This window comes from Vombatus ursinus, unplaced genomic scaffold (assembly GCF_900497805.2).
Source record: "Vombatus ursinus unplaced genomic scaffold, bare-nosed wombat genome assembly UNPS02014959.1, whole genome shotgun sequence".
NCBI classification, from domain to species: Eukaryota; Metazoa; Chordata; class Mammalia; order Diprotodontia; family Vombatidae; genus Vombatus; species Vombatus ursinus.
The window spans coordinates 2,594,596-2,611,565 of record NW_020954737.1 but is presented as its reverse complement, the minus strand read 5'-3'; the positions used below and the strand labels follow the sequence as shown (position 1 = coordinate 2,611,565).

The 16,970-nt window shown below is 36.8% G+C and overlaps 1 protein-coding gene across 1 annotated transcript in view; it reads left to right on the top strand.

Moving 5' to 3' along the window:
• Positions 1–16,970, top strand: part of KPNA1 (karyopherin subunit alpha 1) — an 80,331-nt gene that overhangs the window by 52,153 nt on the left and 11,208 nt on the right. The window contains exons 6-10 of the mRNA XM_027845137.1: positions 7,155–7,286; positions 10,610–10,698; positions 11,276–11,375; positions 12,026–12,189; positions 15,352–15,430. Of these exons, the coding sequence (XP_027700938.1) occupies positions 7,155–7,286; positions 10,610–10,698; positions 11,276–11,375; positions 12,026–12,189; positions 15,352–15,430 (564 nt within the window). The remainder of the gene's footprint in view (positions 1–7,154; positions 7,287–10,609; positions 10,699–11,275; positions 11,376–12,025; positions 12,190–15,351; positions 15,431–16,970) is intronic.

Genomic DNA, 16,970 nt, shown 5'->3' with positions numbered 1-16,970 from the left:
CAGAGGCAATTGATTGGCAGTTAGGCAAGAATTGATAGGCAGTAGGGTGCCACTGAAAAATTTTCATTGTTGAACAAATCTTGGCATAAGAAAGATTATTCTGTCACTGATGTGAAAGAGGGATTAGAAGGAGGAAAATGTAAAGGTAGGAAGATCTGTAAATAACATATTAAAGTAGATTAGGTAGGTGGTAATAAGAACCTATACTAGGATGGTGGGAGTAGGACCAAAGATGGGATGGATACAAGAAATATTTTGGCTGTGAGATCAGTAGGACCCTTGTAACTGATAGGTCACAACATGTGAGAGAGAGGTAAAAGTCAAAGGTAATACCAAGGTGAACAATGGTGCTGAAAAGAAAATTAATTACAAGTAACAACAGACTTAGGAGGGAACCAATTCTTAGTTGAGTCTATTTTGGAGTGACAAATTTAACCATAATTATGTATTGCCAATTGATTCAGAACCAAAAGTAGGATCAAAATGCCACAACTCCCAGTAGCCTTTGGAGTTACTTTTGATCATTTTCAGAAATTAATTTGGTGTGGATCTTCAAACCAGTCTTTTTGAATTTTTGGTGATCACCTTGAGAAATTAGTGAAGTGCCAAATATATTGATCTCAGTTTACCAAGAACATACTAAACATGTTTCTAAAAGAGCAAAAGGTGGTGTTCATGATAGATTTCATTTATTTTACTGTCACTATTGTGTATATGGGCTGGTTTTTTTTTTAAACTAAGCATGATGATTGATAAGTTCTATTATTTGACTATTCAATCCATGGTCTCAGGATTCTCCATTGATCTAAGACTGGTGCTACATGGGGAGTGGAACAAGCTGGTAAATGGCAGTCATTTATGTAAGTCGCACTTGCTGCAGGTCTCCATATTTCTCACTGTCCAGAGCATTACATATATATACATGGAACTATGGTTTTGAAATTTTAGAACATGTTCAAGATATCTCTTCTTTTTAATCTCTTCCCACCCCCGCTTTCTGTTCTCTCATCTACTCTGTTTCAGTGATGAATTACTTCAAGAAGGAAAAACAAGAAATCAAGAGAAGGTAGAGTACTTCAACCTTCCATCAAGTTTCCCTGTTCCAGCTTGAGATTCACCCAACCCCCATTCTCCTTTTGGATTAGAACTGTTTTACTAGACGATTCCTGTATTATATTTTGTTCCCTGACAAAGACCAGGATGGTCATCAGCCATCTGTATATCAGGATCACCTAGAGAGCAAGGAAAAGACTTTTATCAGAAGAGTAAATCCAGACAACCAATACTGCAGAGTACAGAGCCTGAGCTTCAAACAACCTTCTGGGAAGGAAATCAAAGGAACTTTACTGCAGTCTATTGTATGATATTTTTAACTGGATGAGGGAGGTAGGGGAAGTGGAAAAACTGAGTTGATTTGTCCGTGATTGTCATGTGGAAAAAAAAAAAAATCTTTACCCCATATTAGGAATTAAGAATGCTAGGGGAAAGCTGCTGAATTCATTCTTAGTTCAGTTAATTTTTATATGTAAGTTCAAGACTCGGTGCCATAATGTAGCATAAAGGTTTTACAGCCCTAAATTGAAAATGAATGAGGCAATCCCAGTTCAAACTCCATGTCTAAACTCTAGAAATGCCAAAAAAACCATAGCATAATCCTATTATCAGCTATTTCTCCCAGCTAGATCACATAATCTTGTAACATTCTAACATCATCAGCTAGGATTCTTCTGGATATTTGAGCCCTAGAAAAATTCCTCCAGAAATTTAATCCAACCTATGTGCTATTCATCTAAGTAAGCACCCAGATTCCTTCCTTAGATTAGATACACTAGGCAAGTGTATGAATAACAAGGCATCTGCCCCAAGAATGGGAAAATTTTTATGCTGAAGAGTGTTCATAGGCAAGAGTTACATTGACATTTTCACCTCCCACATCAACCTTTGATCCATGAAGTACTCTGTTAGTTTGAGGAGCAAGAGAGAATTCTTATTAGGTGAACTTTAACCTGTCACCCATAAGAGCATCTCCAGTATATATTTTATCATCTTGGCTACCAAAGAATGTTTATTGTCTTTGGAGTGATAAAGGGCCAGAGAGGGCCCTTGTTTGTTGTACTAGAGATGAGCTCTACTCACTTTTGCTTTTTGTGTCCAGAGCACAAAATTTTTCTCTCCAGGGTGTGACATGGGGACAAACATGACCATTTTTAGAATGGAAAAAAAGTTTATCTGGAGGAGGGGTGAGGATACTTTCAAGTTAAGAACCATCATGCCCTGCCATTTATTCAAGTGAGGAAGAAGCTCTAAAATACTTGGGAGGTGGGAGTGGGGAGAAGGGGATAGGGTTGGTGGAGAGTAGAATACCAGCTGGCTTGATATGCTCCTGGCTGTTTGAAAAGGCCTTAGGTTGCAGCTTGTCCTTGACTCTCCTGTCCTTTGGCTAGAGAGCCACATTTGCACTCTGACCAAATTCAGAAGGGAATTTGATTACTGCTTTACCTTCAGCACTGTTAATAAAACCTATCCCCATAGGCAGGGAGCAAGGCAGAGATAGGAGAGCAAGAGATTAGGAACGCAGCATTGCTAGAGAAGTATTCCTCACTGCCCATTTGGCTCCAACCAAGAGGAATCACTCTTGCTTTTAAAGTTAGTAAAATGCTCAGGCCCTAAAGGGGAAGTAGTTAGTTACAGGGGACAGACACATTTACCCTGGACATTGCAGCCTGTGTCCATTTCCAGTCTGTTGTCTGAGAGAATCCGGTCTGTAGCTTTCCTTCATCTTCCCTATTAGACCACTAATGTGGTATGAGATCTGGAGGTCTGGTGACATTGTTTTCTGTATGGAAGAGTATTTTCCAGTTCAGTGGCACTAAGGGCTCAATTATCTGAGGACATCAGCTTTTTAGAAGGAGACTGAGTGTACTGGGTCATAATACTACAATTTAACCTACCCCTTTTGGGAAATGCAGGTAGTACTGGGACTATATAGCATTCTCTTGGGGGTGCCCTGGGCTATGGCCATGGAATTTGGGCTGTCTCATCCTAGGTTTCCTGAGTTCATCTCTCTAATTGCTCTGTCCATTTGGACCTGTCATTGCTATGATATCTCTTTGCTTTAGTGAGGTGCTTTAATGCCCTCCTGCTTGCTTTATAAAGGCAACTAAAAACAAGTGAATTATTTTACAGCCCCAAGACAGAGGTGCTGTATCTTTAAATTATGAATTTAATGAAATTGACTTATTTTTCCCTTTGTCCCTCCCTCTTCCTGACTTAATGCAATAAACTGCAGTAAATCTTTTCTTGCCCTTCCTGTTGGTCCTTCTGCTTTTGTTGGAAGGTTGCTCAGAGCTCAGGCACTGCCCACTGCAGGGTTTGATGTCTAGGTTTACTTTTCTGATATGAGCCTCTCTTTTCACTTGCTCTCTAGGTGAGCCTGATGTAAAATGGGCGACCAGTGATCCTAGCATTTGCTAGGAAACAGTGAGACCTGCAAGGTGGCCAGCAAGAGTCCTGATCCAAATGGAGAAGGGGGACCAGGCGTACTTCAGCATGGAGTGGGAAACTTGATGGGAGGTCAGAAGTACTCCACCTTTTTTGGATTTCTCATTTTCCCTCTCTTAAAAGAACCCATCACTAGAAGGTAGAGACTGAGAAGGAGAAAGAGAAAACATCAGTTCTTAAGAATATCCCACAAATTCTCCAGTTGTTGCTGGTTTTGATAACCTCTTCATCATAAGAGATGGAGCTAGGGCAAGTGAAATCGACAAAAAATGTCTGCTGCTTGATGGCTTGTCTAGTTCTCCTCCACATGGTGCCAGACTTAGAACACTGCAAAAGCTTGAGATTGGGCCCTATGGAAATAAAGAGAAAAAAATAACCAAAAGAGAAAATAAGAATAATAAAAGTCACTTTGGCTGCCACTTTTTTCTGCAGATAATTATTTCTTTGTTTAAAGTGGAGTTCTTAAAGGAAATTGTTCATTTGGAGATTTATCATTCATCATACTTAAATGCTTTTAAACTTTAGAAGTACTTGATTTAATTACTCTGCCTATCACTGCAAAAAAGGGTGAATTTTGGAATTTTAGATATTACTCAATTTTTGTTCACATTTTTAAAATTAATAACATGAATAATTTAAACTTTTTGGGTGCCTGTGATGTGCAGGACACTGAAAGAGGTAGAAAAATAAAGCGTTGTCCCTGCCTTAAGGAATTTATGGTTTAGTAGGAAGATATGTCCACAAATATTATAATGCTGTAAGTGTATAAGAATTACAAGCAGAGTTCAGAGGACATAAGAAATTAATTTTAGCTAGAGGAATCAGAGAAGTTCTGGAGGATGGAGGACTTAACTGAGCTTGAATGTTGGGTAAGATTTCAACTGGTAGAGCAGAATATATGTCTCTTTTTAAAGGTGGATGGCACAAGTAAAGACAAAGGTGGAAATTTGGGATTAGTTTAGAGAATGAAATGTGTTTGCTATAGCACAGTGTGGTATAATATAAACCTGCAAAAGTAGATTGGACTGATTAGGAGATCATTGCAGTAATCTACCAGCTAATAGGAAATGAGGACCTGAAACTAGGGCAATGACAATGGGAACAGAGAAGTAAATAGTTCCTTATGATACCACAGAGAACAAATTGACAGATCTTAGAGACTGATTTTCATATGGTATGCAAGATAGGAAGAAGAAGCAAGGATAAAAGGTCTAAAGTGATTGAGAGTGACTGGGCAATTGGGTGATTGAGAGAATGGTATTGTCTTACTAGCTATGTGAACGTGGACATTTCACCTTCCTGAGCCTCAGTTTCTGTTTCTATAAAATGTTGTGTAGGGGCAAGTCTTTGTAAATTCTAAAGTGTTGTTTTTAAAAAGAGATAATAGTATTTCTATTAACAGAAACAGTAAGCTGGAAGGAAAAGCAGATTTGGGGGAAACATGAGGAACTGGTTCTAAATGTACTGATTTTGAGTGTCGGTAAAATGTACAGGCAGAGTGATCCAGTAGGTAGTTGGAAATGTTGGTCCTGGAGCTCAGGAGACAAGTTAAAGGCCAGAGATAAAGATTAAGAATCATCTGTATTAAAGTCAGTTTGTGGGGATGGATAAGAGTCTGGGGGAGGGGAGAGAAAAAGGAGAGAGCAAGGAAGTGGGCCAAAGACAAGAGTTTAGGGAATGCCAACACAAGGGAGGTAGAACAATGAAGAGTCAACTAAGAAGAAGCAAGAACCATGAGAGTCGGGGCAGCTAGGTGTGCAGTGGATAGAGCACTGGCCCTGAAGTCAGGAGGACCTGAGTTCATATCCGGCCTCAGACCAAACACTTTACACTTACTAGCTGTGTGACCCTGGGCAAGTCACTTAACCCCAATTGCCTTAAAAAAAAAAAAACCATGGGAGTCCAGTAATCCTTTAAGCCAAGGGAAGAGGTAATATTAATATAAGAAGAGGTGGTTGGCTTTGCCAGCTGCTGAAGAAGTGGCTAAAAGATTGAGTACTAAGAAGGCAAGCTCAGTCAAGGTTGGGCTGAGGGTTGGAGTGAAAGCCATATTGTTCAAAGGTTAGAAGTATTGAGTGAGTGATGGTGGAGGCTTTAAGTGATTAAACACGAATAAATATGGACAAATGTAATAATGAAATGGTTGGATACTGGCAGGAGTAGCCTATCACCCTCAGTGAAAACAGGCTAAAATACAGATATAATAGATGACTTAGTATTTTATAAATAAACTTTGATGTTATCACAGAGATAGTTTTGTCTTCTCTTTGCCTGTCTTTATGCCTTTATTTTCTTTTTCTAGAACTATGTTAAATAATAGCTGGGAAGAGGGACCTTATTTCTTTACTCTTGTATTTATTGGGAAAGCTGTTTTGCCATTGCATATAATGCTAGCTTTAGGTTCTAGTTGTTATCAATGCATTTTTAAAATTTACCTTTATGTCTATATTGCATAGTGCGTGCCACATAGTAGGCACTTAATATATACTTAGTGACTGATTTGTAGGGTTTTTAGTATAAATATGTGTTGAACTTTGTCATAGGCCTTTTCTGTATATCTTGAGATAATCATGTAGTTTTGTATGGTTTTTAATGCAATTAATTATGTTAATTGTTTTACTAATGTTGAACTATCCTTTGTGTGCTTGGTATAAATCCAGTTTGATCATAGTAGATTCTTGTTTGGATAAGAAGCTATAATCTTTTTGCCACGATTTTATTTAAAAATTTTGAATTGCTATTCATTAATATGATCTTTAGTTCTCTTTTGTTGCCTTGTCTTTCCTTGGTTTAGATAGTAGGACTATATGTGTCTCATGAAAAGAATTTTTGTCCAGTGTTCTCAATTTTTGAAAATAATTTATGTAGTATAGCCATTGTTCTTTAAAGTTTGAAAGAATTCTTCTGCAAATCCTTCTAGACCCGGAGTTTTTCCTATAATAATTTATCCAATATGCTGTTGTCTTAACTTATTAATTCTTCTACCTTATGTTTCAGAACCTTCTCATTACTGGAAGGCCATCCTTTTTTTCCTCTGTCATTTCTATTATTTTTATCTTTATCCTAGTTATCATTTTATGTTTTTTTCTTGCCGCCTTTGCTTTAAACTTTTATGCTGATGTCCCCTCCCAAAAGTCCTTATTCATTTATTTGTTTTTGATTTGTCTTCAACTCCTTCTTAATCTAAAGTTAATCATTCTATATGTTGCATGAATGAAAAGGCATTTATTAAGCACTTACTATATGTCAAGGACTATGCTAAGTGTGGGGGATATGAAAAAGCAGGACAGTCCTTTCTGTCGTGGAGCTAACATTCTAATTGGAGGAGACGACACGTATAGGAAGGGTCATCATCAGGGTGAGTAGAAAATCCTGGTGGGCCAGATGGCATAGTGTCAGATCAGATGATATGGCCCAGAAGTATTATAGTTGGTGGCTCATTGAAGTGGTATGAAAGACCATATAAAATGTTCCTTTAGTTTGTGAGTACTTAGTTTTAGAATTTCATTTTATCTGTTGTAATACCCTTAACCTGCTGAAAACTACTGTTAATGTTATCTTACTCTCACTTCTCTGTAGAGAAACTCTTGAGTGTTCTTCATATTGTGTAAGTTGTGAACTTTACTAATGAAAAATTATTTTTATTTTCATAGTTTGAATCAGCTTGGGTGCTGACAAATATTGCTTCAGGAAATTCCCTTCAGACTCGAATTGTGATTCAAGCAGGAGCTGTGCCAATCTTCATAGAGCTGCTCAGCTCAGAATTTGAAGATGTGCAGGAGCAGGTAAAGAAACAAACAAATATAAAAGAGAATTAAAATTGTCTAGTAAAAAAGCATCGGACTTTAGTACTGGAATAAATTTTCCCTTCGACCTTATTTAAATAGAATTTTATAAACATAAAATCCACATCAATCCATGGTTTCTCAGAGGGGGGTGTTTTATAAACCTAATATTATCTGAAATGAAAACTCAGACTATAGAAAAGTACAGTTGGAGTGAATGATATGTTGACCAATCGGCTACAGCAGAACTATTTCCAGGTCTGGAATGTAGATGCCGTGAATTTTTTTGAGCGAAAAATTTTATGAAACATAGCACTGTTTATTTGGTGGTCAATTCAGAAAAAAATTCTGTTATATTCATTGTTTTTCTGTATAGTAACTATACTATGTAGAATTGAGTACCTATGAAGAATTATATACAGAATTTTATGCAGAGTACTTATACAGAATTATATAGACCTATATATTGAGGACCTTTATAGAATTAACTGGACTTACAAAAAAATTTGACCTTTTAAAAAATTCGAATTACTAAAAGCATTAATTGATGCAAAAATATTATAATTTTACTTTGAAATAAAAAATTTTCATCCTACTGTTTTCTTTCCCTTACATATAAAAAGAATACATTATGTTAATAGATATAGATTGGTTCTTTGAGGAATTCTTAAATTCCAGTCCTAGTTAAAAATGTTTGGCATAGGTCAACATAGACACAAAGAAAGGCAAAACAGTCCCTGCTCTCAAGGAACTCACAGTCTAATGGGGGAGACAATATGCAAACAACTTACAACTATGTACAAGCAAGATATGGGCAGGTTGAATTGTGGATAGTCTCAGGGAAAGCACTATGATTAAGGATAACTGGGAAAGGCTTCTTGTAGCAAGTCTTATTTCTGAGACTTAAGAAAGCCAGGAGGGAGAGATAAGGAGGAAAAAGAGTTCTAGGCACATAGGAGTCAGCCAGTGAAAATGCCTTAAGTCGGGTGAAGTGTCTTGAATGTTCTTCAAGTCCTCCTACTGGGAAGGTTTGATTTTGCTCAGTTGGAGGCCTTGAAGAATTTTGAGCAGAGGAACAAAATAACCAAATCTATGTATTAGAATGCTGAATCTGGAAATGGTATAATTTATTGGAAAGGAGAGAGAATCAAGAAGGTAAGTAGTTCAGCTAAATAAGGACCTTTACTAGAATGGTGGCAGTAAGAGAAGAGAGTAGGGATTCTAGAAAGATGACACAGAAAGGTTTGGCAGTACTTCACAACTGATTGGATGTGGGAGGTGCTGGACAGGGATGAACCAAAGATTTCAAACCTGGTTGTCTGGGTTACTGATGGTACCACTAATAAAAATGGAAAATGACATGACTCGGAAAAAAATAGTACAATCCTAAGGAGTAAATTTTGTTTTTTGACTTGTTGTTTCTTGTCCTTGTGAAAAAGTAAATTAGTTGTAGAGATACCCTATAGGCAGTATCTTAGAGAACATTTAAAGAGTTCAGAGGAGGCCAAGTTGCTGGCAAAGGAATAATTAGAGATATAGTTGGAAAATGAGGAGAAGATGACCAAAGTAAGGGCATTGAACCCTGGGAAAGATCGCTCCCAAAACTTAATCACAAGAGAAATTGGAAAAGATGACATAAGATAGAAAGTCACCATTGGATTCAGTGGATATGTTGGTTTTTATTGAGCTTGCTTTCTTTTTTTTTAAACTATTGTTGCAAGACTCACTGGGTAGGAAGAGACAGAATATATTTAGAGATTAATCTGATGGGAAGACAGAAGAAATAAAAATTAGTTTAAAAGTGGTGGGGGAGCTCATTTGGATTTGATAATTGGTTTGATGATTTAGAACAAGTTTCAGTAGAATGAGGGGGAAAGAAAGCTAGGCCTTGAGTAGAGTTGAATGGTAAAGAAGTGAAGGCATGAACTTTAGATTGCCTCTTTTTTTTTTTTTTAAAGAAAATGTTTTATTTGATGCCTTTTTAAAAAATCTCAAACATTTCCTGTTATACCACCATCACCTCCTTCCATTGAACTCTCCCACCGTTTTAATAGAAAAACAATTAAATAAAAACTAACCAACTATGCATATGCAACATATTATACTTAAAACAACATTCCTCTTTTAGCGAGATGATTTCATCATCTGTTCTACAGGATCATAATATTGGTCATTGTATTAAGTTTAGTTCAGTTGCTTTTTAGCTAATGTCATTATTTCTCTTTTAGTTCTGGTTATGCTTCCTTTGTTCTTCATCATTTCATACGAAGCATAGACTATTTTTCCCCAAGAACTTTGGCTTTGAAAGTGATGTATAATAAAAATGATGATGTATAATAAAAATGCCACAAGAGAGAAATGAATGCCGAATCAAGTTTCTGAGGGGAGGTAGGAGAAAGGATAGGATCAAGGATAAGAGGATGTGGAATTAACCTTAAATGTTGGGATATTTTTTTCCTCTTGGACAAAAGGGAAGGAAGAGAGACACTAGGTAAGTGGTATCCTATTTTGAATTTGAGAAAACATGTTAAAAGTATACTTTCTTTTACAAAAAAAAATTAAGATTGCTTCAGGTTTTAGGCCATATGGTCAAATAGGATCAATTCAAGAAATAAAAATCGTTGAATACTATCGATTTTAGCTATCTCCTTAATTCATATTTTAAAAGATATTTTTTCAAAATTTAAATAGCTTTGTTTTGATGAAACAGACACTTCTTAACAACTTCAATCCCTTACAAAGTATAGTTTTTGAAAAAGTTTATTCATTATTAACAGAAATAAGGAATGTGTTCTTTAATGGTACCCTTTGACAGTATGGTACTAATATCAACTAATTTACACTGTAGAATAATTATTATTGCTCCCTCCATCTCCCATTCCTGCTTTTCATTTCCCTTTTGTGTGTTATCTTTCCCCAGCAGAATGTAAACTGCTTGAATCAGGAACTGTCTTTGCTTGTATCTGTATCCCCAGTGCTTGGTATAATGCCTGGCACATAGAAAGTGCTCAATCTATTCTTGTTTGTTTCCTTCCTTCTTCTTTCCCCCTAGAAATGTGAATCTTTGTCATCAGATCCACTTTGTTGTTGTTGTTGTTCAGTCGTGTCCGACTCTTCGTGACCCCATGGACCATAGCACGCCAGGCCCTTCTGTCCTTCACTTGCTAGTCATGAAATGAATGTCATCATATATTTTTAGATATAATGTAATAGGTGGCTAACATAGCAGCGATACATTAATAGGTAATGGTAGCATCTACCTCTTATTAAGATGGAATTAATCTACAGTGAAACTCTTTGACTAACCAATCCTTCTTTCACAGGCAGTCTGGGCTCTTGGTAATATCGCTGGAGATAGCACCATGTGTAGGGACTATGTGTTAGACTGCAACATTCTCCCCCCTCTATTGCAGTGAGTATCTGCCATTTATGCTTGAGTTCAAAGTTTTGGTGGAAGGAAAACATTTCTATGTGCCCACAATCCACTGTAGCTTTGGAAGTAATTTTAGATTTCCTACTTTCTAGTTGAGGCATAATGGGATAGTGGAAAGAGTACTGTTTTTGGAGGCAGAAGAGGCCTAGATTCATGTCCGACTTTTGGTGCTAATTCTTTGACCAGGGGTAGGTCACTTTACTTCTTTAAGCCTCAATTTCCTCATCTGTATAAATGGGGATTGTGGTAACTACTTCACCGGGTTATGGATCAAATGAGAATATATATAAAATGTTTTTGTAAACCTTAAAAAGTGCTCTGTGATAGTTAGTAGTCGTAGTTGTTGTAGTAACTGTTGTTATAATAATGATGGTAATGATGGTTATTATTACTCTACTCTGACCCTGAATTGGGGGGTCAAAATTCTGAATTCATATAGTCTCAATTAATGAGATTTTACTGTTGTAGAGAAGCGGATCTTATTTATTACTCAGTAGCAAGTTTCCCTGCCCCCACTTGACGAAGAATTACATTTTAATTTTTTGTGTTCCTGTAGGCTACTTTCAAAGCAGAACCGTTTGACCATGACTCGGAATGCAGTGTGGGCCTTGTCTAATCTCTGCAGAGGGAAAAATCCATCTCCAGATTTTGCAAAGGTATAGTTGTGAAAATTGAGTATTACAGAAAAAGTACATAGAGAAAAGGCAGAGACCAATTTCAGATGTGAAAGAGGAAAGAAATAGTGACCTTTTTTTGTGATCAACATTTAAAAAATTATTTTAAAATATTTTGTACTGTTACCTATTGGTAAGGAAAATTGAGACCTTCCCCTTTGCCTTTGGCTGGACTATTGTTTTTGTTAAGTAAATTTAACTGCTACTTCAGGTTTCTAAATTAGAAACCTTAGAAATTATTGGGTTTTTTGTTTTCCTCTTTTGTAAGGAGGGTAACCAAAATGTAAGGTTTCTTAACTCTAGTCCTAACTGAAGCATTTTCAGAAGTTTTGAGTCTGTAAATAGTTTGACTTTTCTAGAAATGTCACTAAAGTCAATGTATATGGGTCTCCACTACATGATGTTTTTCTGCTTCCATGAAGCAAACTAAACAATGCTAGGATATTAGGCAGCATGTTCAAGGGAGAAAAGGCTATAGCTTCTGTTTCTTGTAAGTCTAAGACTACACAGGTACAGTTTGCCCAGTAGATTATCAGGTACATGCCTGTTTGCTTTCTTGAATATTTTCCTGCTTCTGGCTTACACTTCAGCTTGACTGAATTTTCACAACTCAGGTCATCTTCTTTTTGCAGGTTTCCCCCTGTCTGAATGTACTCTCTTGGTTGCTGTTTGTTAATGACACTGATGTGCTAGCCGACGCATGCTGGGCACTATCATATCTATCAGATGGACCCAATGATAAAATTCAAGCAGTAATTGATGCAGGAGTATGTAGGAGACTAGTGGAGCTACTGATGTAAGAACTTAATATCTATCATTTTGTTTCTGTCTATTAATCTTCTAATTACTAATCAGAATTTTTTATTTGGTTGCAAGTACTGATGTATTATTATTATTACTTCCGGGGGGAGATGTGTTATTACTTCTTGTTTGCCTTGTTTATATGTATGCTCTATCCCTGGGTTGTTCTTGGTTACAACCTTTAAGCCCTTATCTTTTGCCTTTAGTAGGATGTAGGGTCAAAAAGAGGACTGCTACCTACTTCTGTGCCCTAGGGCAATATTTTATGGACCCAGGCTAATTATTCAGTGAGGCAGGGGTATGCCATTCCCCAAAAGAACACAGAGGGAGGAATGTACTCTCTAGCCACCACCAGTGATCTTACAGCTTTGACATGCTGTTTCCCTTCCTGAAGATTTCGAAGATCAGTAGAAGGTAGGAGAGAATTATAAGCTGATATCAGAAGATGCCCTATTCTTCCAACAACTGTCATCTTAAAATAACCAACACCACTAACGTAATTTGTTCTTATTTACATGGCTCTCTGCAAGATTCTGATTTTCAGAGAAAGCAGGATATTCAAGGTTGTTACTATTTTATAGCTTTTTCTTTACTCTAAAGACTCTTTCTTCTGCAGCTGGTACTTAATCTTTTCCTCCTAAGAATGTTATAAGACTAGATTCAGGCAGTGGTTGTTTTTCAAAAGTGATAGTTCTGTTGAATCAACCACCCATGTGGGAAAAATCAAGTAAAAAGGAAAAGAATATTTTCCCACAGTTTTCCCCATGTAAGAATTCAGTGTGGAACATACATTCAGAGATACCTAGTTTTTTCTGTAACTAATGATTTCATTATCAGGCTGTCATTTCAGGTATTCGTTCTAAATTTTCATGGCCATATGTCAGTGATCTGGGAGCCAGGTAGACCTGGGTCCCACTTCTTACACATGTGGGTATCTCAAGTCTTAGTCCAGTTTTAAACTTACTAAAACTTAAGACTACACTAAGACTTTTGGATCACCCTGTATACATGACTGTGTTCATGGGCAAGTCACTTAATCTCTCAATGTTCCAGGTAACACTCTTAAGACTAGATGTTTCAGAGAAGGTGCTCACTTATATAGTGGAGAGTGTTTTTCACTCCTTATCCCCTGTGTCAGTGGCATGCTTATGTTCCCCACAGTTATATATTCTTGATTGGTTGATGAAGAACTATGGTTGAACTGAAAGTTTTTAAGCAAAAGCAACCTCCAAATCTGCTTGTACAGAGGAAGGAAAGACTATAAATTTCATGTATGCTACCCATATAACCCAGCCACCACAATGGTATTTATTCCTTGTTTAGACCCAGTTAGTTATTCTTGCTTTGTTGAGACTTCAGGCTATAGGGTTAGAAAATAATGGCATCTGAGTAGTTATGTATCCTAACAGGATGACCAAAGACAACTCACTAGATAAAGTCACCCTCTATGGTACCACTAAAAAGTGAACATTCACTTTCTTTATCTCACACTTGGTGTTTAATCTCTTACATTTGCCTAGGTGCTTTGATGTTGATTATGATTGATAACTAATATTAGATCTTATTTCTGTCATAATCTGTGTTTTGTGATACTTTTAATAATATGTGAGACATAAGGAGTGTATTGAAGTCACTTCTATTTACTGTTGATCTATTTACTATTGATCACCTGAATTTGAAAAATGTGTTTTTTTAATTTATAGATGATCTAGGTTAGGTGAGGCTGCTAATACTTTCGACTTAAACAATTAAGGAATGGCCCTACAAGGCAGTATGAAATTTAGTAGGAATAAGGGCAAGATGAGAACAAAGACAACAATAGAGTCGTAGAATGGAGAAAGGTACAGAGAAGAAAGACCTGTGAGTCATAGTCGACCACAAGCTGCATGTGAGACAGTACAGTGCTATTGTGTATTTATACACACACACACACACACACAGTTGCACACATACATACGTACATACATACATACATACAAATATTATAATGCTCAAACGACAAGAACTAAGCTAGCCTTTCATTTATGTTCTATAGTAGAGAATTCAAATACAATATAATCTGTTGTTGTTTTTCTATATCCTTTTAAAAGGGTTATAAATATAATTAAGTGAATGGGAAAATAAGTAATGAAAGATTCCACAGAATCAGGGTTCTCTGAAGAAGAGAATGTTAGGAGGTGATTCAATTACTGTCTTCAAACATAAGAGTTTTTATGAGTGGACTGTTATTCAGGTCTCAGGAGGACTAAATTGGAGAAAATAAATTTAAATTAAAGCATGAAGATTTTTAATTATAAGGAAGAACTTCACTCAAGTTACTTTTAAGTTATTAAAACACTGGAATAGGCTATCGAGAGAAATGATAGGTTCTTCAGATATTAAGATATTCAAGAGACTGGGATGTAGAGCTAGAGCTGACCCTTCGAGATTATCTACTCCAGTTCCCTCATTTTATAAACAGAGAAACTGAAGCCCTTGTGGCAGGAGTTACCTCGTGACCTAAAGGGCTCTTCTAGCTCTAATCCCTAGTGTGAGTATTGCTTTAGGGAATTGAGCCCTAAGAAAAATGGCAAAGGGGTAGATTCCTACCCCTTCAGAAAATTTGTGGTCTTGTTTGACATGACACTCTCCTCCAACACAGATCATAACCTCTCCACACCTTAGTGTTTTCATAAGGAACTGGGGCCAAAAAAAGTTCACTCATCTAGTGATGAGCCTCTCTCCACTTAGCTAGCACCAAAACAACTTTACTACAATTTCTCTTATCTGTGAAAATGTATTTTAAATACAGTTACAAGCAGATAATTATAATTTTTCTTTGAAATAAAAATTTTCATCTTACCATCTGTTTTCTTTGCTATATGCACAGTAGCAATTGATGCAGCTTGGTCCTTCAAGGTGTTTTTAAATTCTGATCCTTTTAGTGCTAGACTAGTCCTCAGACAGGCCCAAAAGATGTGTATGCCATACACATCTTTTGGGGCTGTAATTTAAGCTTTTCCAGGTTGATAAGGGCTGCCAAAGCCTGTACTACTCTGACATAGCTTTCAGGAGCAAAGGTCACCTTAATTCCATGGTCAGATAGCATAATAAGACATTAATGGGTGGATCATATTAAATAAATTGTCATGAAAATGAAATCTTTTTATAATTGCAGGCATAATGACTACAAGGTGGTTTCTCCTGCTTTACGGGCTGTAGGAAATATTGTTACAGGTGATGATGTTCAGACGCAGGTATGATCAAGTAGTCACAGTTCACTTAGCCACATAAACTTCTAATTTTAATAAGAATTAATTATGTAACTACTATTTATTTGAAGCACTGTGCTAAGCAGTGGGGAAGCACAGGCAAAAAATGAAACAATCCCATCCCTCAAAATCTTACATTCTACTGGGGGAAAGGAGTAAAGACTACTTGTTTTGTGCACAATATTTACACTGATGTAGTGTATGATGAATTCTGTGCTGTTGTAATGATGTCCAGCATTTTTCCTTTAATGTTTATTATGTTTTAAGTTTTAGTGCAGATAGCTACTTTCTTCCATCATATCTAATAATTCTGTTTTGATGGCCTACATCTTTTGCTGTTCTTTATTCTTGTATAAGCCACTCTCTGTGTAGCTAGCCTCTCTTTTAAGCTAAAAGTACTCATTATGTACCTCAGTTGGTTATGGCAGCATCATTTCTTTTTGCTCCATTATCTTCAATTTTTCCCTCCCCAGTGGTATTCCTTAAATTGGCTTTCACAGCATTTCATGATTTGGTGTCATTCTACATTATCTTCCAGTATTCCTTTACAAAAACCCTCTTTTGTAGTCAAGCCAGTTTGATCAGTTTGTTCTGAAAACACTACACTGCCCTATTTCCCTGCCTTTGTTCAGTCTTTCCCACTTTATAGAGTGCCTTCCCACTTATTACCTATGAAATCTTAGTCATATTCAAAGCCTAGAAGCAGCAAATATAATGGAAGGAGCGTTAAATTGGGAATTAGGCCTAGGTTTGGATCCTGAACCTACTGTGTGCTTTATGACATTGAGCAAGTGACTTTACCTCTTGGATGCCTTAGTTTTATCTATAAAATCAGTGGATTGGACTAATTTCTGAGGTATTTTTCAGTTCTAAAATCCCATGATACTGTAAATACTGCCTTTTCTGCTTTTTCTCTGACCACTTCTCAAAATGTTTGTTGTTTTGTAATAACCTTTTGTATTGCTGTTTAACTTTTCATGGGCATATTGTAAATTCTTTGAGAGAAGAGACTGGCTTTTAGTGTAGCTTTATATGTTCTCTGCCTCCCTATGTCCTTTCAACTTTAATCTAGCATAGGGGTAGGGAACCTGTGGCCTTGAGGCCATATGTGGCCCTCTAGGTCCTCAAGTGCTTCCCTTTGACTGAATTCAAACTTCCCAGAACAAATCTCCTTAATAAAAGGATTTGTTCTGTAAAACTTGGACTCAGTTAAAAGGCTGTGCCCAAGGACCTAGAAGGCCACATGTGGCCTCAAGGTCACAGGTTCCCTAACCCTGATCCAGCATAATGCACTGCATGTGCTAGGTGCGCATTGAATAATGTTTGACTTATTTGTGGGTTAATTTTCCTGCATCAAATGATGACTGACCATCCATTTAAAAAAAATAGTCTAACCTTTGTGACCACTCAAGTTGTCCATCCAGTTGTATTCTGTTTTGATGTGCCGGGGGTGGGCAGATGACTTGTTCTCAATTGTTAATTCATATGTTAATTATAAATATTGTTTGCCAGCATGCTCAGGGGC